At 43.3% G+C, this 21479-nt stretch overlaps 1 protein-coding gene and 1 pseudogene across 1 annotated transcript; both read left to right on the forward strand.

The window, feature by feature from the left end:
* The first annotated feature begins 10646 nt into the window (after window positions 1–10646).
* Window positions 10647–15986, forward strand: LOC136459169 (G-type lectin S-receptor-like serine/threonine-protein kinase B120; annotated as a pseudogene).
* Window positions 15987–17315: 1329 nt separating this feature from the next.
* LOC136459168 (receptor-like serine/threonine-protein kinase SD1-8) lies at window positions 17316–21121 on the forward strand. Its single transcript, XM_066459059.1, has 7 exons — window positions 17316–18627; window positions 18706–19127; window positions 19220–19430; window positions 19530–19767; window positions 19870–20020; window positions 20609–20910; window positions 21020–21121. The coding sequence occupies exons 1-7, from the start codon at window positions 17316–17318 to the stop codon at window positions 21048–21050; spliced, it is 2667 nt and encodes an 888-aa protein (XP_066315156.1). The 3' UTR covers window positions 21051–21121.
* The last annotated feature ends 358 nt before the right edge of the window (window positions 21122–21479 follow it).

The raw sequence follows: 21479 nt of genomic DNA on the forward strand, positions 1-21479 counted from the left end.
AATGAAGAAAAGCTCAAGTTGAAGAAAGAAGAAGAGAGGCTAAGGCATATTAAGTGCTTCAAGTGCCGCACTTGGGGTCATCTTACCTCAATGTGTCCAACCAAGCAATTGGTGAAGCAACAAGAAGAGCCTCAACCAAAGCCACAAGTTAAGCAAGAGAAGATACCCCAAGAGCAAATCAAGATCAACCATGAAGATGATGGTGACTTGATGATGAAGAAGAAGAAAATAAGAAGGGGTGGAAAGGCAAGGCATCCAATGCAAACACAAGATGCCAAGATGATGAGCAAGAATGAAGATGAGAAGAAATATTATGCTCACATCAAGTGCTTCAAGTGTGGAAGTATGGGACACTTTGCCTCTAAGCGTCCTACTAAGCTTGAGAAGAAGGCTCAAGCAATCCATGAGAGGCAAGGCAATGGGAAGCACCACATGAGCAAGGATGAGAAGGCTCAATCAAAGAGAAAGTGCTACTCATGCCGGGAAAGGGGACACATGGCACATTCATGTCCCCTAGGTAATACATCTAAGCCTATTTCAATTGATGATCATGATGTGCTTAGAAACGATGGTAATGGTACCTCTATGGTTGCTATTGCAAAATATCCCGCTACTCATACTAAGGCATTGCCTAAGTATGTTGCTCCTAACTTGAGAGGACCCAAAATTGTTTGGGTACCATCAAAAAGCGGATGAATACGTGTAGGTACCATTGGCATTGGAGGCTTGATTCAATTGATTTCATATTGATCATCGTATGTTGAATCAAGATATGAAGCCTAGTGCATATCCTAACCCAATGCCATGATAGTTGAATGAAGTCCAAATGTGCTACAACATACAAGTGTAAAATTCAAGTTGGTGATTCATTGGATTATTTGATGGCTTACAAAGATTTGAGTTGAAAGCTTGCTAATTGGATGATCATAAGCTAACCAAGGTATATCTCTTGTTGATCATTTTATTTGGGTGTATATGAGTTGATTGAATTGGATAAATATGCAATGTTGCTTGCTTTAAGATAATTGAATGGATAATTGAATAGCAATCAAGTTTGGATTGATTTGTGTTGGATAAATTCATAAGATGACATTTAGTAAGTGATTTGAATGGATATATGTCTTGTGGAAGCATTCAAACAAGTTAGTTTCAAGATTGATTCATATTTGATGAAGTATAGTTCAATTGCTTAAAATCTGTCCTATATTGAAAATCTGAGCTAGCTGTGATCATATCCATGTTTGAGTGATCAAAACCTATTGGATTGGCTTGAAAATTAGTATACATGCTCTAAACTTATGGTATGAGATGTTGTAGAAATTTCATGGAAATTGGATAAGAAATGCTTTGGTTTTGGAGTGGTTCTTGCCAGCTATAGTGCAGCAGTTTTCAGCATGTAGCAGTGGTGGAAGACTTGAAATTTAGCAGAAATATAGAAGTCAAATGAAGCTCAAATTTTTATAGATGCTAGATAACTTAGTTAATCTCATCTCCACCAAATTTTGTGGTATTTGGATTTGTACTTTGAGAGATATGCTTACTTCTTTGAAGAGTACAGAATCTGCCAGAAAAGTGACAAGTATTGGATTGATCTAGAGTCACTTTGATTGAAAGGTCCTCAAGTTGGAAATATGTTTATAAGTGATTGAGGTACCTAAGTTTGGTTTTGAGATGATCTAGAAGCATTACAAGCAAAGAGTATAAGGCCATTTGATTGAGGAGTATACTTTGCACATTTTTAGTACTCAAGGTAAAGATCAAGATCAAACTCAAGTTGAAATTGAAGTTTAAGTTCTAGATATGATTGGAAATCTTTTGGTAGAAAGAAAAGGACTTAAAGAAGGAATCAAGGTCAATCATCAAGTTAAGTCCATTACTTGGATCAATCAATCATGTTATTTCAAGTGAGTATCAAGAATGGTTCTTGAAGAGAGGTCACTTCTTCCTAGTGTAGGGGCTTGCCGCCTATGAGTAGGTAAACCAAGTGTGGTACTTGGAAGGCTAACATGGAAGTGGTGATCCGAGGGACATTTGAGATGCTTAGTTGAAGCAATCAAAAGGATTGATCAAGAAAAGCAAGCAACACCCAAAAGAGAGCTAGTCATGATACTTCAAGTAGTATTCTCACATTGAAGCTCTCATGCAAGCAAAGAATCAAAAGATGAAGTAAGTCAACCACAACAAGAAAGTGCACTTGATCATAAGTGGTATTCATGTCATATGGGTGAAAATGGAATTCAAAATGGTATCTATTGGTCTTCACCAAGCTTCAAATTGGACTTCACATTGCTATTGGAGTAATGAATTGGAATCTATATGACTATCCTCTACTCCAACATAGCAAAGGTATCATTGTAATGTGCATAATCATTTCATCCCTTACTAGTATGTGGTTAAGTGCATATAGTACATGCTTAATAGGATCATACATAACAAATGAAATATTTAAATTTATAGTCTACCACTATTGCTTGAATGATTACTTGATCTAGTGGTTAGTATATGAATTTGTTCATTAGCTAGTGAACCCAAGTACTTGATTTAATTTGGATTGCTAAACAAGTAAAAAGTACAACATTGGCAAGATAACCCTTGCAAGAGGTGTGAAGAAGCTTGTCATTGGTTCAAACCGGACTTAAAAGCTTAAGCAAATTAATTTAGTTCAAGTCAACCATAAAAGCTCATGATAGTGATAAGAGTACAAGCACAAGATAACAATGCAAACGGATATCTAATTTGTATGTTTCAACTGGTATCTAGACTTAAGTATTTCATAAAAAATTCATAAGTAATGTCTAGATCAACCCACAATTGATATCCTATAAGTGGTACTCATAAAAGATAACAAATATTCAAGAAATGGTTTTATGAAAAATCCAACAAGTGGTTCCATACTAGAAAATTCTTTAAAATGGTATCACACCCTTCAATTGGTATCCTACAATTGGTATCAATCATAAAAAACAATGGTTCCACAAGTGATACTCAACTTTAAGTGATCATAAAATGAAGAATGCATCCCTCACCTACAAAAACTTAAGTGTATAAAATGGATGACCCATGCATAAGAATGATAAGATACAAGTAATACAAGTTGTGAATTCTAAATGGTATCTACATGTGGTGTCATTTCAATATTCAAGTGATGTCCATAAAAAATACAAGACTCAAGCCTCAACCATCTACCCCAAAGTGCATACCTTTTCATTAATAAGAAGCATACCTTTTATGGAAATTGATGACAAAGGGGGAGAAATTGTACAAAGATATGAAAGATATGGGGAGAGATGATATGAAAGGTATGGGGGAGAGAAGATTGTACAAAGGAAAGAGATAAGACATGGACATGGACAAAGAGGGAGCAACATTGGAGAAAAGAAAAGGATCAAAATTCTTGGACAAGAGAAGCACACAAATAAGGGAAGCAAGCTCATAAACTTTGATTGATTGCATTTGATATGTGCATATTCATGTGCTTGCTTGCATTGCATAAAACTTTCAAATTCAATATGCATGCTTGTGTGGTGTATGCTAGTTGTAGAACTTGAATGATGATTTGATAACTAGCATGCATAGGATGATAGCTAGACACTTGGTATACTTTACAAGTAATGCTAGTACCTTGCTTTTAATATTGATCTCACGAGGTATCTAGTGATTTTATTTCCAAAGTGACATCTAGCTAACCATGGTGCTAAGGATGAAATTAAAGGTGCAACTCCGATTGGTATCACGCTTCAAAGGTTTATTCTATACACCTTAGCATCGTTCGGTAGTAATTACTCTCCCACAATTTAAATCTATGCATATGTGCAAGCTTAAAATTAAATACTCTAGCACATATGTAGGGGGAGCTAATACTACCATTTCAAGTTTGTGGTACTTGTCCAAAATCATTTACACATGGTAAAATTGCTTGGGCAAGCAACATGAATCCAAAAGAGCTTAATTTATATATCTTTGTAGAGTTGTCATCAATTACCAAAAAGGGAGAGATTGAAAGGTCCTTGTTTGGTTTTGGTAATTGAGTGACAACTTAGGTGGACTAATTGTGTTTATGTGAGATACATAGGTGATTAGTCCACAGGTACATGTGTGTGAGCAACACATGCCATGAAGGTGAAAATGGCTTGGAGATGTTGCAAAGCTCACACATGTGATGATGAAGGAGCTTAAATGCACATGAGACATGACATTGAGTCATGTGATCAAGGTGGAGAAGATCAAGACAAGACTTGGCTTGATGGACCGGTTGCAAGCGTGAAGGGCAAGTCGAAGGCTTTGAAGTGATGGACCGCGTGGCGGTGAAGCTTGAGCAAGACTTGGCGCTGATGGATGATGGCAATGGTGAAGAGCAAGTGAAGTCAAGATTGATGAACCAATATGATCACGTGATGATATGAAGTGGATCATATCATTGTTGATCGTGTTGGTGCATATGTTGCATCGACGTTGAAGGAGATGGAATGCAAATGCGCAAGGCAAAGGTATAACCTAGGGCATTTCATTTCACCGGTCATAGGTGTGTAGAGAAGTTTATGACCGGGTTTAGGATAGATGGCCGTACTATCAAGAGGAGCAAACTTGTTTGCATATCGGTCATCTAAGTGCCACTCGAGTGATCTAACTTTACATCATCGCTAGGATTGAGTGGCGTGGCAAGATGAGTGGCTAACCCTTTGGGAAATGATTGTGAAAAGCTAAGACACATACACATGGTGGTGTACAGTTGGTGGTGTTGGCACATTTACAAAGGAGATGAAGTTGGAGTTGATGTGGATCAACTTCGCGAAGAAAAAGAGTGAGTCACGCTGGTCAGAGAGTGACCAGACGCATCCGGTGTGGTTACCGGACATGTCCGATATTAACAGGCAAACTCAGTGACCGAACACGTCCAATCGCTACACCGGACATGTCCAGTGTGAATCTGCATGGTCGATGTTCTGTGAATGGTCGACCAGACACTGGCAGCGTCTGGTCAGACCTAGGTGCTTACTGTACTCGATCGGACACTATGTCCTCTGCGTCCGATCGTTTCTGCTTCTGCGTCCGGTGTAAGCGTCCAGTCGGTAGTAAGAGTGGGCAGCAATGGCTAGTTTGGTTTGAACTGGACACATGGCAGTCTAGGAGTGACTAGGTGCGTCCGGTACGGTGACCGGACACGTCCGATATTCACGACCAGTGCGTCCAGTGCTGTGTCTGGTCAGCCCGAAAACACCTAGTGAAGGGGTAACGACTAGTTTAGCCCTTGGGGCTATAAATAGAAGTGGCCCTCGGCCATGGCTGGTGTTGAGCACCTAAGGGGACTTAGTGTCCATGCTTGTGAGTGCTTGGGAGCCCTCCATCACACATATATTGATAGTGATCATTCGATTGTGTGAGTGAGCGATTCTAGTGTGATTGCATTGTGAGGTTGCATCGAGTAGCACTAGGTGATCGAGTTGCAAGTCGGTGGTGCTTGTTACTCTTGGAGATTGCCACCTCCTAGTCGGCTTGGTGGTGGTCTCCATCGAAGCCCGCAAGAAGCTTGTGCGGCGCTCCGGAGAAGTGCTTGTGAGGGGCATTGTGCTCGCCCCGCGGGAGCCACGAAGAGCAACTCTAGTAAAGCGTGTTATTGAGCTACCCTCACTCAAGGGGTAGGTTCTTGTGGCGCCCAACGTGCGGGCTTAGCGGGTGATGCTAATTAGCCGCCGAACCACCAAGTGAGCGGTCAACACAACGGGGACTAGCGTGTTGGCAAACACGTGAACCTCGGGAGAAAAATCATTGTGTCAACCTTGTTCTTCCCATTGGTTTACATCCCCATTACACAAGCTTGCAATTACTTTTATACATATTAAGCTTGTGTAGTTGCTCTTGTAATTAGATAGCTTGTGTAGCTTGCTAATTACCTTCTTGCTTGTGTAGCATAGAAGTAGCTCCTTTGCATGGCTAATTTGGTTTTAGTAACCTTATTAGTCACATTGCTTAGTTTGTGTAGCTAAGTATTTGCGCTCTCTAATTAGGCACTGGTTGCCTTGTTATTGAGCATTGCTAGTGAGCTTAGTTAACTTTGTGCTTTTGCTTACTAGCATGTGTAGGAGCTCCCTTGTAGCTTAAAGTACTAGTGGCATAGGTTTGTGTAACCTTGCTCCTAGAATTGTTTAGGAGAGCTCTAGCTAGCCTGGCACCTTAGTTGCATAATTAGTATCTTTGCAAGGTGTTAGTGAACATATATAGAGGGGTGTCGTCTTGGCTAGACCGATTGTTTTAATTCTGCATTTATATCGGTTAGCCGACGCGATTAAGTTTTAGAAAAGACTATTCACCCTCCCTCTAGTCCGCCATCTCGACCCTTCACCTGCCTCGCTAGCCAGTAACCCCACTCCGGCCCAGCTACTACGTTTTAGTGCTCCGCGCGCTAGCACCCCTCTTGGCTCCATCCAAGCACTAACCAATGTGCCTCCTGCCCTCACTCATGTGTCCATGTCCTCGCATTGCCGTACCCTGTCAGGTCATGGCTAGGTTACCTCTATCGAGGCCGCATCACGTGATGTAGCAGTGGCAATGCGCCATCGTCTCCCCTTCATAATCACAAACTCAAGCCTTCCCAGCCCAATTCCTTGTACCAGGGAGTAATATGAAGAGTTACCTAAATGCCCCACTCTTGTCGGGTCCAGTGGTGGTCTGGCCACAGCCAATTTTAGGTTTTGCTCGCCATCGATCATGGGCGCCGCCACAGTATGTGGATTGGGGGTAAGGCATGTTGGAGCGGTAACAGTTCAATTGCTCATAACCCTGAGTTCACCTTGACTCCCTCCATCTGGTGCTCGTGCTATTTTGCCTAGGGTACTCATTGTCGGTGGGGTGATGCATCGGTGTCCATCACAGAGCACCACTCCCTCGCTCGATCACATGTGGCCAGCCCTATTTGGACCGCCTCTGACTGAACCATCACCACGGGCAAGCTCGCTGTAAGCTCCTCATGCTCACTTGCTCATGCGTTAGTCCTCTGGCGGCTCTAGCTCGTCAGAACTGGCACACCACCGCTGTGGATAATCGCTCGCCACTGCAACTCATGGCAGTACGCGGCTGAGTCCCTAACCTCCACCCATCCTTGCGGGTTTAGCCATAGATGGTGGTCGGCCCTTTATTCCTATCGTAGCGGGTCTCGTTTACCCGACAAAACTGCCGTTGCCGCTGGTGTGCCACGCTATCGTGCACAGGCACGTCGAGGACTACCCCATGGTGAAGTTGACATGTTCCAAGGTCCTTGATGCAAAGCATGAGTCTATAGTAATAGTGCTCCATTGCTCCGCGTGATTATCCAAAAATTCGAGCCCTCTTTTGCAAAACGCGAGTGCGCGCACGGGTGTCCCAGCCTTGGGCAGCGCTGGGCCATCGCGACGCACATGCGGCCATGACCCGCGCTGGGCTGTTGGGCCAGAATGGGTTGCTGCCGGCCCTTTTCTTTTTCTAAAGCATTTTCTAATTAGTTTCTAAGGTAAACTTGTAAATTCAATAGAAATTTGTGTAGTTGACCAAAAATTGTGAAATCAATTTTGTTTAGTTCCTAAAATCATGATCTATCTGCTATCATATTTTGTTCGCATGGCTTCATAGTATTTCCAAGAGTAATCTTATTAAATTGAAATACTTAATATTGTTAAAACATCAACTTATAAGAATTATTGTGAGGATTTGGTAGTAGTGTTGGCTCTGAGATTTTTACAGAAAATTCCTAACATTATTAGGTGTTCACTGTAATTTTTGTAGCTCCATAGGGATTAGTTTGCTAAAGTAGTTAAATGATCCCTAGTGCGAATATATATTTTTTCAATAAAATGCCAAAACACTTTGGGGTTGTAGAACTAAAATATTTTTTGGAGACAAAGCCTTACTTGACGACGTGGATACATAACCTAGTGTGTTAGTCATTAGAGCTAGCTTGTTAGCTTGCGAGGTGTAATCATATTCTTAGAGTTGTGGTTGTCGTTGATTAATTACGTTGTCTGCGTTGCGTCTACGTATATCATAATAGGGACAACGATGGATCGTGGAGTCGACCGAAAAAGTAGAAAAGATGGAGCCTTGGTGATCGTGTCACCCTGATGGAATGCTAATCCTTGGTTATATCTTGCCCAGGCAAGCCTCGGTGCATAACCCCTATTATTCTGCACTTTATTTTATGCTTGTGCATTAAGTTTAAAGAAGTTGAATGAAATCCACTTGCACATATATATATCCTTATCCTATGAGTCTTACTAGTATGATAGGGTCATGTAGATTGCTATGTTATAGGATCCCGGTAGAAGTCGAGTGATTACCTGTCACTCATAAGAGATAGGAAAAGATATTATTGTTACTATCATCAGGTTACTATCACATAAAATATATATGGATAATAATTGGAGACCGGACGGGACCATACTTTGGGTTTGGATTTGGACTTGGTTAGGCAACCGAGCAAGGCTCTGGTTGCATTTGTTCCACTTGTGTCGATTGAGAATCATCCGTTGCTGTGGATGGTTGTCAAGTCACAAACTTATTATCTTGAGCACATACTTGCTTATGGGAGCGAGAAGACTCATTGCGCTCTTGTCATAGGTTTCGGCTCTTTCTAGATCGACTGATTGGAGACGAGGAAAGGTGGAGGTCTAAACACCACACTGAGACCGGGTATTCTTATTTTAAGAGTTGCTGTTGCATAAATGCTAAGTGTTGTATCATCATCGCATGCATGTAGAGAACGAGTTTGCGGAGATCGTGACCACCGATGATCACGAGTTCGAGGAGATCGTCGAGTACGAGGAGGAGGTCCCGGAGTCGCAACTGACTGACTCAGCTAACACCGCGCCTACCCAAGACAAGCCCCGGTACATAACCCTTATTTTTTATAATCACTGAATATATATATGTGATGTGCATTTACGTAACAGGAATTTTATAAAAACTACATGCATAGATATAACTTTCCTAAGAGTCTTACTAGTGCAGGTTCGAGTAGCTACTATGCTTAGGTTTTTGATAGCGTGAGTAACCTATCGTTACTCACAATAGTAATTATTATAATTACTCTCATGATAAAATGATTAAAGAAAAAATAGAGACAGAGAAGGAATATGGTATGGGTATTGGTGGGTGTAACAGGTTGTGTCCCGTGGTCAACGGGGCTTAACTTAGTTACACTATTTTCCCTGTTTATGTTGATTAAGGACCGTCTGTTGTTGTGGATGGTATCAGGTCACAGACTTATTATCCTAAGCACATACTTGCTTATGGGAGCGAGAAGGCTCGTTACACTCTTGTCGTGGGTTTTGGCTCTTTCTGGACTGACTGATTGGAGGCGGGGAAAGGTGGAGGTCTAAGCACCATACTGAGACTGGGTCTCAAGTGTGGGGGCTTAGAGTCCAAGTTTGGGTTGGTCTTGTTTGTGCTTGGGATACAAATGGGACGTGTGTTTCGGGGTACCCAGTTAGGATACATTGGTTCACGAATCGCCGTTTTCATGAGACGGTATGACTTGGCTGTGGTCTAGCACCGTAGTAAGAACTAAAAGATGAAAGATGGTGAAATGGTTCTGATTGCTCAACCCTTACTTGAAAGTAGAACATGTGCTTACCTAGAATGGTTAGCTAATGAAGTAATTATGACTGCTAATAAAACTTGACTGTAAGGATGAACTATTAGTAATGTTTTTTGCAAATAAAAAGAAAACAACAAACTCATATTGCCTATCATACTCCTTGGAGTCGGGAAACTATTCTCACTAGTCCGGTAAGTCTTGCGAGTATATTGTGCACTCAGGGTTTATGCTACCCCTGTTGCAGGTGCAGCTTGAGGAGTAGCTCTTGTGTGGAGAATTCTTCTGGTGGGCACAGACGGATCCTTGTATCGTTTCTGCTAGATGTTTATTTTCATTTCGCTGTTTAATTATCGCACTCTGAACTCTAGTATTATAATAAATAATTTCTAAGAACTCTTGTTATATGAAATAGACTAAGTATTGTAAGCTCGTACTCATTATTGGATTCTAGATGTAAAACATGGATTGTTTTGAGTTCTTCCTTGGGGTGTGCTCGACGGAACTGTCCGATGTAGCTCACTTTCGAGGTGCTTAGTGTCTAGTGGAAGACGAGCGCCTCCGAAAGAGTGTTATTTCGGGCGGTTCTACCACAGACCTGGACCCCTTGACAGGAGTGGGATGAGTTGGTTCCGTTTTGTGTCTGGGATACAAGCGGGGCGTGTGTTTCGAGGTACACAGCTGGGATACATTGATTCATGAATCGGCGTTTCTCTGAGACGGTACCGACTTGGCTATGGTCTAGCACCGTAGTAAGAACTGAAATATGAAAGATGGTAAAATGGTTCTAATTACTTATCACCTGCTTGAAAGTAGCATATGTGCTTACATAGAATGGTTAGTTAATGAACTAATGATGACTGCTAATAAAATTGAATATAAGGACGCACGTTTAGTAATGCTTCTGCAGATGCAATAATCCTCATGCAATAACTCACAAGCCAAACATTTCACTTGTTTGGGAGAATTTAGAGAGGTCTGGAGAAATGCTTATGCCCTTTCCTCATGATTATGTCAGTATATCTCTCTCTTACTACTTTGTTTTGATTAGCCTAGTTTGATAATCGGAGTTAAGCAGATAGCCATGTTTGGAAAAATAAGCTTCTGGAGGAACTGCATGCTTCTTGATTTGCTGATTCTATCTGTATTAGCAGCAAGATGTTTGTCAGCTCCCTCGGCAAGAACAGACATCATCTTTCAGAACCAGTCGATTTCAGATGGGCAGACACTAGTGTCCATGAGCAAAAATTTTGTGCTCGGTTTCTTTAGCCCTGGAGCTTTGAGCAAGCGATATGTTGGTACATGACACAACGATGTTTCAGAAAGAAGAGTTGTATGGATTGCTTGCCAATAGGAACAATCCATTACAAGATACTTCTGGCATACTTAAGTTTGATAACAATAGTAATCTGATTGTTTTAGATGGGAGGGGCAACTCATTCACAGTGGCTTATGGGAGAGGAGTGCAAGATGTGGAGGCTGCAATACTGGATAGCGGCAACTTTGTCCTAAGGAGCATCACGAACCAAGATAAGATCATATGGCAGAGCTTTGACTTTCCTACAGATACATGGCTCCCTGAAATGAACATTACACTTGGTAGTAAACTGACCTCATGGAAGAGCTATGATGACCCAGCAGTGGGGGGTTATTCTTTTGGACTTGACATAACTAATGCGCTTCAACTCATTATCTTGTGGAAAGGTACTGCCCTGTTCGTTTGGCTGATAAGCCATGGCTGAAAATACTGTTGGCTGATTTGTTGTGAGAGGAAAAATACTGTTCGTTGGCTGAAAAAGTACGGCTTATAAGCCAAGCGAACAAGGCGAATAATTATTGGACCTTTGAACCCTGGAACGCTTCTATGAAATCTCTGATTCCAGAGCTAACATATATTCCTATCACCCCTGTTTCATTTCAATGTGGCAATCTTACATGCACATACACTCCCAATCCTAGAGACACAATGACAAAGATTGTGTTGGATCCGGATGGTTCATTGAACATTGCCCAATTTAGTCGTGGAACTGAGTCATGGACTCTCTTATGGCGACAGCCTGCTAGCTGCGAGGTGTCTAACTTATGTAACTTATGTGGTGTTTTTGGTATATGCAACAACAGTATGTCATCCCCCTGTCGTTGTCCAAAAGGCTTCGCACAAGACATAACAGGAAATACCCGGAAAGGTTGCACGAGGCAAATCCAACCGCAGTGTAATGGGGATAGGTTTATTAATATGTCTAGTATGCGACTCCCTGACTCCAGAGTAAAACTTTCTGCTATCGGAGAGAGCAAATGCCAATTGGAATGCATGACAAATTGCTCCTGTACTGCATATTCTGTATTGGATGGTTGCAGCCTAACAAATATGCAGGACGGATATAATGGGAGTGGAGTAGGAACTCTATATCTTCGTGTTGCTGCATCAGAGTTAGAATCAACCAATAGTTCAGGTATGAAATGTGTACCGTAAGGAAGTACTCCCTCCTGTTCTTTATGTAGGGGTTATCATTAGGATTTGAAATGGTCCAACCAGAAGTTTGGTCAACAAGTAGTCAAATTATATGCATGTTTAGTGTGTAAAAATTGTACCAGTAGATTCATATTTCGCATACCTTTTATGTGGTATTAAAGCTTTTAACAATTGGTAATATATTCTAAGATAAATTAGTGATATTTTGGACAGTATAGCTACTTGAAAGAGAAGTAATCAATCCCTGTTTTGGAAAGTACTATGAAGTACGAACTGTTTCTCCAAAAGATAAAGTTTTCACAAAGGAAAGTGTATTATGAACCATGAAGTCAAGTGGCAAACTCTCTTTCTTCTTATTCAGGTCACAGATTACTTTGGATAGCTGGTGTACTTCCTTCAGTTGGATTTCTTATTTTTTGTGTAATCTTGTTTATTTGGATCAGGAGATCAAAAAATAAAGGTAACTATTAGAAAGCCATGAGAACTCTTTGATAGCTAAACAAAATTCCAACCTTTTATATGCAGTGTGGTTGAAAACATGACAATAAGTCTGTGTATGAATCAGGGAAAGGAAAACAGGATGGTCATCACTCCGTAATGACTTCAGATGCTATCAAACTCTGGGAGGGTGAGGAGACAAGCTCTTATTTTGCGACGTTTTCCTTTTCACAAATAAGAAATGCTACAGACAATTTTTCAACAGAAAACATGCTTGGAGAAGGGGGGTTTGGCCCTGTGTACAAGGTACCATATGTTCTTCAATCCCTCTGCTTCACATACTTGTCAGCATTTCACAAACTAGATAAGAATGCTGGTACGGAAGCATGTGGTTACATATCTATGGCTGTACCCTATCTTTTTTTTTTCCTGAAAGGATGACAATGGCTTTGCCACATTTTTTTTTTTTTGAGGAACCAGGAGGGGCAGGAGCCCTACTGAAATATATTACAAAGAATAAAAGCAAATACAAGAAGCTACAACCAAGAGAAAGTTCAAGAAACAAAAAAAGGAGGTGAATAAAATAAAGAGAAGAAGAACTAATGAAAAGTGTTCTGCATCCATGATACAAAAGATGGTTCAGATTTCTTCTTGATCCTCCACATTTAGTGGTGAAGTTCCTTCCTGAAGTTGTGCTTGCATTTTTGCGTTCTGGGTTGAATTCCATTGAAAATCAGATCATTCCTTTCCTTCCAAATGCTCCAGAAGAACAGGACTATACCCCTATCTTGTTGTTGCCATATAATTCAAATAATTTAGGGTAAAATCCAATTTACACCCTCCAACTTTCACCAAAGTCCGGATTTCAACCTCGAACTTCAAAACCGGATAACTTTGGTCCTCCAACTCTCGAAACCGTTCAACTTTCAACCAGACAGTTTTGCAGGTGAACAGTAACTTTTGATTTTTCGGAAGGCGCTGAAATTTGATATTATTTTTTCGAGCATCTTAATGTCCTCAAATGAAAAAAAACTCAAAACTATAAAGTTGTAGATCTCATCGAGGTCTACAATTTACATATAAAAATTATCTTCATCCAACATCATATTGAAGGATTTTCTATTTTTTGAAATTGGAGTCTCATCATGCGACAAAATATGGTGCTGAAATTTTATATTATTTTTTCGAGCATCTTACTGTTCTCAAATGAAAAAACTCAAAACTACAAAGTTGTAGATCTCATCAAGGTCTACAATTTACATATAAAAATTATCTTCATCCGACATCGTATTGAAGGATTTTCTATTTTTTGAAATTTGAGTCCCATCACAGGACAAAACAATTTTTTCATTTGAGGATCTCATCAATTTTGTCCCGTGATGAGACTCAAATTTTAAAAAATAGAAAACCCTTCAATACGATGTCGGATGAAGATAATTTTTATATGTAAATTGTAGACCTCGATGATATCTACAACTTTGTAGTTTTGAGTTTTTTCATTTGAGGAGAGTAAGATGCTCGAAAAAATAATATAAAATTTCAGCACCATATTTTGTCGCGTGATGAGACTCAAATTTCAAAAAATAGAAAACTCTTCAATACGATGTCGGATGAAGATAATTTTTATATGTAAATTGTATACCTCGATGAGATCTACAACTTTGTAGTTTTGAGTTTTTTCATTTGAGGACGTTAAGATGCTCGAAAAAATAATATCAAATTTCGGCGCCTCCCGGAAAATCAAAAGTTACTGTTCACCCGTAGAACCGTCCAAAAGGTCGAAAGTTGAACGGTTTCGAGAGTTGGAGAGCCAAAGTTATCCGGTTTTGAAGTTTGAGGTTAAAATCCGGACTTTGGTGAAAGTTTGAAGGGTGTAAATTGGACTTTACCCAATAATTTACATGGAAAAGGTAAACTAAAGGGATATATGTCATGACATGGAGATGAAGGCGCTGTTTTCATTTTTCAAATTTACCTACATAAGTACACTACTATATATGTTCATACCTATGTTAAACAATGGATCTTGACTTTGTTTGGCATCTAGACTAATTGCATCATTATTCATACCTATGTTAAACAATTAGTCTATTTATTGTCCTTTACGTCTGCATTCACTTTCAGTTTATTTATTGTAGAGCACACCATTTGACATTCCAAGAAGTTCAAGACGATTAGTCACATTTTGTGTGCAGCAATACTATCTGATTTCTATCTACATTGAAAACCATTCTATAGGGCCACTTACCAGATGGGCGGGAGATTGCTGTTAAGAGACTAGCAGCAAATTCAGGGCAAGGGTTACCTGAGTTTAAGAATGAAGTCCGGCTTATTGCTAAGCTTCAGCACAGAAATTTAGTCCAGCTGTTAGGTTGTTGCATTGAAGAAGAAGATATGTTATTAGTGTATGAGTACATGCCGAAAAAAAGCTTGGATTTCTTCTTATTTGGTATGTTTGATTTTCGTTTCTTATTCCTATTGCTTCCTATTTTCTCTCAGCTGCTTTCTTGAACCAGTGAGTCTATTTTTTCCCCTTGTCAAGAAAAATCAAGAAGAGCTTTGCTAGACTGGGAAATGCGGATGAACATAATTGAAGGGGTTGCACAGGGTCTTATTTATCTCCACAAGCATTCTCGACTTAGAATTATTCATAGGGACCTGAAAGCAAGCAACATTTTGTTGGACACTGATATGAACCCTAAGATCTCAGACTTTGGGATGGCGAGAATATTTGATCCCAAAGGAACACAAGCTAATACGAAAAGAGTTGTTGGAACATAGTAAGTTGTTGCTTACTTTGTGCTTTGCATTTGATCTATGAAGCTAATGTTGACTAGATTGAAAAATGGATATTGATTTTAAGTGACTGCTATTCTTCCAGTGGCTACATGGCTCATGAGTATGCTATGGCAGGCAATTTCTCCACCAAGTCCGATGTATTTGGCTATGGAGTCTTGCTTCTGGAGATTATCAGTGGAATGAGAAATGCTGGATCTCGAAGACATGGCAACTCTGTTAGCCTCCTTGGTTACGTAAGCATAAGTTATAAAGATAACAGAAATTCTTATACAACTGGAATTATTTTGGAAGTGTAGCACTTCTAACTTGGTTGCTGGAACTGAACTCTGCAGGCATGGGAACTATGGAACGAAGGCAGATTTTTTTTAGAAAGGCGGCAAGAGATTTGCCGGATTTTTATTAGACGAGCAAAAAGGAACAAGAAAAAAGAATTACAACAAACAACGGGAGACCATTGATAAACCATTACACAGTAGATGTCCTGAGAATGTAGCGCTAAGATGCATTCATGTCAGCTTGTTGTATGTTCAGGAGCAAGCTGCGGATCGACCCTCCATGACTGAAGTCATTTCAATGATTACCAATGGAAGTGCCATCTTACCAGACCCAAAGCAACCTGGTTTCCTCTCCATGTTGGTCCCAAATGAAACTGATATCGCTGAAGAAACATGCTCCCTGAATGGTCTTTCAGTTACCATCCTTGACGGAAGATAGTACTAATTCAAATCGCTGCTGTTCTATTGCGGGAACCTGAAATTTAGCACGTCTTACAAAGTTTTAACCTGTTCATCACATATTCTCATCCAGGCTAATGATATATAAGGATCGTTACATAGAGTCCTTAGAGGAACATATGGACATATATGGTTGTTGCTGATGCCAACCTGGCATTATGACTTTCTGATATCAGCTGGTGCCAAAGGGAACTATATGCTCGCTTTTAGTCTGTTCGGACAAAATTCAACACAAGAGGATTTGAGAGACAAATGAATTGGCATAAATATTTCATCGGTGGGGCTTGCTTTCTCTCTCTCTCTCTAGATGATGGGGACAATGTCAATAGCGGCATGTTCATATGCATGGCTCATTCATTTTGACTTTTGATTGGTTTGGCGAGCTAAGGCCTAAGGGTGTTTGATTTGTGGCAGACAGTTGTAAAAAATAAGCGTTCTAATGTGTGCAAGTTGCCCAAACAATCTTTGTCCGTTGCATGACAACGATGGTGATTGGTGAGATTTGATTAGTTCCTGTTTGACTTTGACTTATGGTGCATATTTCAATTTACAACATGACGATGGTATAGATAAGACCGTGCATTTAGCTATTCAGAGTAACAGGGCTGTCGGGCAAGTTAACAGATTGAATCCAGCTACGAACCGAGGGAGATCCAAACACACAAACGTCCATTTCTCTTCAGGTTTGCCGTGCCGTATACTCGTATTCTTATATATTATCTTCATGTGGTCAAGTGAAAATATATGGTATGCCTAGTTGCACTTGCATCCAGTTGGAAGTTGGGAACCGAGAGCATCTGAGCATGGTTCCCAACCGCAAACAAGAGCCGCATTAGCTATTGATTGCAACGGCTCTTGTTTGCAGTTGGGAACAGGATTAGCCGCAAGAGCCGAGCTTCCACCGAGCCTTGTGCTTGCAACTGTGCAAGCCCGGCGGCGCGCGCCGGGATCGCTGGCGGCATGCATCGAATTCAGATCGGGGCAGGCAACAGCTAGCTCTCCCGGAGCGCCAACGTCGAGTCGTTGACTCAGCTTTATTTGCGGCCGCTGCTCCATGTATATGCAGCCCGCGACGACGTGGCCCTGTGGGCGTAACAAATGCGCGAACAGCCTCGCACTCTCACACCGCCGCGGGCGGGCATTTCCTGCTGCCCATTGTTGTTGGCACGAGTGACAGCCACCACCACCACCACCACCCGACCGGCCGACCGTGCCGGCGGTCTCGCAAGGCATAAGGCCGTGTGGTGAGAGGAGAAGTCAACGGCTGGTTTTCGGCGCGCGCCCAGTTCGGCCGAGCCCGAGGAGGACCATGAGGGCACGCACGCTCTCCCTCCTCCTCCTCTTGCTCGCCGCCGCCGCCAGTTCATTCACCCCGTCGACATCCACCGACACCATTTACCGGAACACGTCCCTCACCGGCAACCAGACGCTGGTCTCGGCCGGCGGCATCTACGCGCTGGGCTTCTTCAGCCCGGCCGGCGCCGACGGCAGGACGTACCTCGGGATCTGGTACGCCAGCATCCCGGGCCCGACAACCGTCGTGTGGGTCGCCAACCGCAGGGACCCGGTGGTCAACTCCCCGGCCGCTCTCCAGCTCTCCGACGGCGGCCGGCTTGTCATCCTCGACGGCAATAACGACACCGTGTGGTCCTCCGCGGTGCCCACCGTCGGGAACGTCACTGCCGCGCAGCTCCTGGACACCGGCAACCTGGTGCTCAGCGCCGACGGCAGCGGCTCCGGGCCGAGCGTGGCGTGGCAGAGCTTCGACTACCCGACGGACACGCTGCTCCCGGGCATGAAGCTCGGGGTGGACACCAGGGCCGGCATCACCCGGAACATCACGGCGTGGCGCAGCCCGTCCGACCCGTCGCCCGGCGACGTCACGTTCAAGCTGGTCATCGGCGGCCTGCCGCAGTTCTTCCTCCTCCGGGGCGCCACGAGGGTGTACACGAGCGGGCCGTGGAACGGCGACATACTCACCGGCGTGCCGTACCTCAAGGCGCATGACTTCACCTTCAAGTTGGTGTACAGCCCCGACGAGACGTACTACAGCTACTTCATCCGCGAGCCGTCTCTGCTGTCGCGGCTCGTCGTGGACGCCGCGGCGACGCAGCTGAAGCGGTTCTCGCTCAACAACGGCGCGTGGAACAGCTTCTGGTACTACCCGACCGACCAGTGCGACTACTACGCCAAGTGCGGGCCGTTCGGGTACTGCGACACCGACCGCTCCCCGCCGTGCAGCTGCCTGCCGGGGTTCGTGCCGCGGTCGCCCGACCAGTGGAGCCAGAGGGAGTGGTCGGCCGGCTGTGTCAGGAGCACGAACCTGAGCTGCGACGGCGGGGACCGCGACGGGTTCTGGGTCGTCAACCGGATGAAGCTGCCGCAGGCTACGGACGCCACGGTGTACGCCGGCATGACGCTGGACCAGTGCAGGCAGGCGTGCCTCGGCAACTGCAGCTGCGGGGCGTACGCCGCCGCGAACAACAGCGGCGGGATCGGCGTCGGGTGCGTCATCTGGACCGTCGACCTGCTGGACATGCGGCAGTACCCGATCGTCGTGCAGGACGTGTACATACGGCTCGCGCAGTCGGACATTGACGCCCTCAAGGCTGCAGCAGCAGGTTCCGACTTCGAGTTTAAAATCTTGCACGAAATTTTCCATCTTGAGGCTTGACCACACCTCTTGTTCTTGATTACAGATAATCATCAGCGTTCACACAAGAGCAAGCTGATCATCATCATTGTCGCGACTATTTCCGGTGTACTTTTTCTGCTAGCAGCGGTTGGATGCTGTTGTTTCTGGATAAAGAAGACAAGCAGGAAAGGTGAAGGTGAGGACATGGCGTCGTCCTTGCCTCCGAGTACTGCAGATTTTGCGCTTCCGTACAGGGTCAGGAGCCAGCCTTCGTTGAGCCCACCTCCGTCCAGGATCAGGAGCCAGCCTTCGTTGAGCCCAGTACGGGATCACAAACAGCTTCTTGATGTCTCGGAGGAAACGAGATGCTACTCCGACAAAGATGTTGACCTTCCATTGTTTGAGCTGGAGGTGACTCTGGCCGCCACGGACAACTTCGCGGAGCACAAAAGGATTGGTGCAGGTGGATTTGGCCCTGTTTATATGGTACAAAAACACACAATTTACCTAGTAATTTAGCTTGCTGGTTGATCTCTGTAATTACTAACTGACCTGCGACGAATCAATTCCAATGGCAGGGAGTTCTTGAGGATGGACAGCAAGTAGCTGTGAAGAGGTTGAGCCAGGGATCAACTCAGGGGGTGAGGGAGTTCATGAACGAGGTGAAACTGATTGCAAAGCTGCAGCACAGAAACCTTGTGAGGCTGCTCGGCTGTTGCATCGAGAACGACGAGAGGATGCTTGTGTACGAGTACATGCACAACCAGAGCTTGGACACATTTATATTTGGTCAGTCCAGTTCTACATGCATGAGCAGAGCACCTTGAATTGAATTCGTATGAGGTGATTAGTTAATTGATGGCATTACTCCATGCATTACTTATGCAGACGAAGCAAAGCGCAGGCTGCTGAGATGGCAGAAACGGTTCGAGATCATTCTGGGGATTGCACGGGGTCTACAGTATCTACACGAGGACTCAAGGTTCAGGATCATCCACAGGGATCTGAAGGCTAGCAACGTGTTGCTGGACAGGAACATGGTCCCCAAAATCTCGGATTTTGGCATCGCAAGGATGTTTGGAGGTGACCAGACCACTGCGTACACCCGTAAGGTCGTCGGAACATAGTGAGTGTCCGTCCATTTGCTAACTAACCCTCGTGCCAGTCGCATTGTATTCAGTCGTATAAAACTGACCTTAACCCCCTTGGCTCCTGAGACGGTTTTCAGTGGCTACATGGCTCCAGAATACGCCATGGACGGCCAAATCTCGATAAAATCCGATGTATTCAGCTTCGGCGTGCTGGTGCTGGAGATCATCGCCGGCAGGAGGAACCGAGGCTCCTACGAACCCGACCTCGATGTCAACCTCCTAGGATATGTAAGTACAGTAGCAGCTAGCAACACTTTTTTTTTCCGAAAATTGCTGGCAGGATTATGCCAGGCAAATATATTGATAGAGAAGAGGAAACAATCAAAGTACAAGTGAAAAGTCCAAAAAAACAACATAAAAAAACAACCGATAGGCCCAAACAAGGGATTTAGGCCCTCAAGACAGAAGAGGCAAACGGCCTAATCCAATGGCAAAATTTCTCGTAATCGCTTGGCTCCCGCACTACACCATAGTCGAGCCTCTTCCTTGATCTTTGCAATCAACACTGTCCGCGATTTGTACTGATGCTCGAAAATCCTTGCATTTCGCTCTCTCCAAAGCTCCCATGTGACAAGAAGCGTCATCGATCTTACTGCTTTACATGGAGAAGGTGTTAGACGTCCCAACCGTGCGCCACCAGTGGACCACAGAGTCCATGTTGTTCCATCCTTCACGGCTAGGAAATTTTCCATTGGTCCAAGACCGTATTCCATCCTTCACAGCTAGCAACACTTTATCTCAAGCAATTCTTCCAAAGAAATTCTGAATTTAACCATGCATGTTCATGTCGACTGTCGTCGGTGGTGGATCTTCCAGGCATGGATGCTGTGGAGAGAAGGGCGGAGCATGGAGTTACTGGACGAGGCATTGGGCGCCAGCTTCCACCACAGCAGGGTGCTGCGGTGCATTCAGGTGGCGCTCCTGTGCGTCGAAGCGCAGCCGAGGAACCGGCCGCTCATGTCGTCGGTGGTCACGATGCTGGCCAGCGACAACGCCGTGCTCCCCGAGCCCAACGAGCCCGGGGTGAACCCAAGGATGAGCACGTCGTCGGACACGGAGTCGTCTCGGACCCGGAGCGCTACCGCCAACTACGTGACCGTCACCAGATTAGAGGCGAGGTAGCTTGCATTGGAACTGTCCACATTTCTAGTGCTTCGTAATGCGAACTTGTGAAGGTTGCAATTGTGCATAAACGTATCTTCGTTTTTGTCTGTCTGTCTGTTTCAGGTCCACGTCCACTGGCCACTCTTCCCTGTAAAGTTTGCACAGTTTGTAAAGAGTACAAATTGCATTGAGAAGCTCCTGCATTCAATTTATTGTGACTTGTTATGGGGCCCATTTTTTTTGAAACTGGACAAATTTGGTCCTTTGACCGGTTTCGTAGGTTGTTTAATATTTTCTAAAATATAATTAATATCTAGTTTGATATCTTAAAACTATAATTAATTTATTTTAAATTATAAAAATATAAAACTAATATATTTTTTCTAAAAATGTTGTGTACCTATTTTTTTAAAAAAGTTTGTGTACCTATTTATGATCTATATATTTGAAACTGGTTTGCTTTTATTTGCGTTGCTTATATTGCTTGTAGTTATGCTTATTATTTATTTAAAATAAATAAAATCCAAATAACCCTAAATAAATTAGCAGCGGGTAGATAACATTTTTAGAGGAAAATTTGAAG

The sequence above is a fragment of the Miscanthus floridulus genome, chromosome 6 (genome assembly GCF_019320115.1).
Source record: "Miscanthus floridulus cultivar M001 chromosome 6, ASM1932011v1, whole genome shotgun sequence".
NCBI classification, from domain to species: Eukaryota; Viridiplantae; Streptophyta; class Magnoliopsida; order Poales; family Poaceae; genus Miscanthus; species Miscanthus floridulus.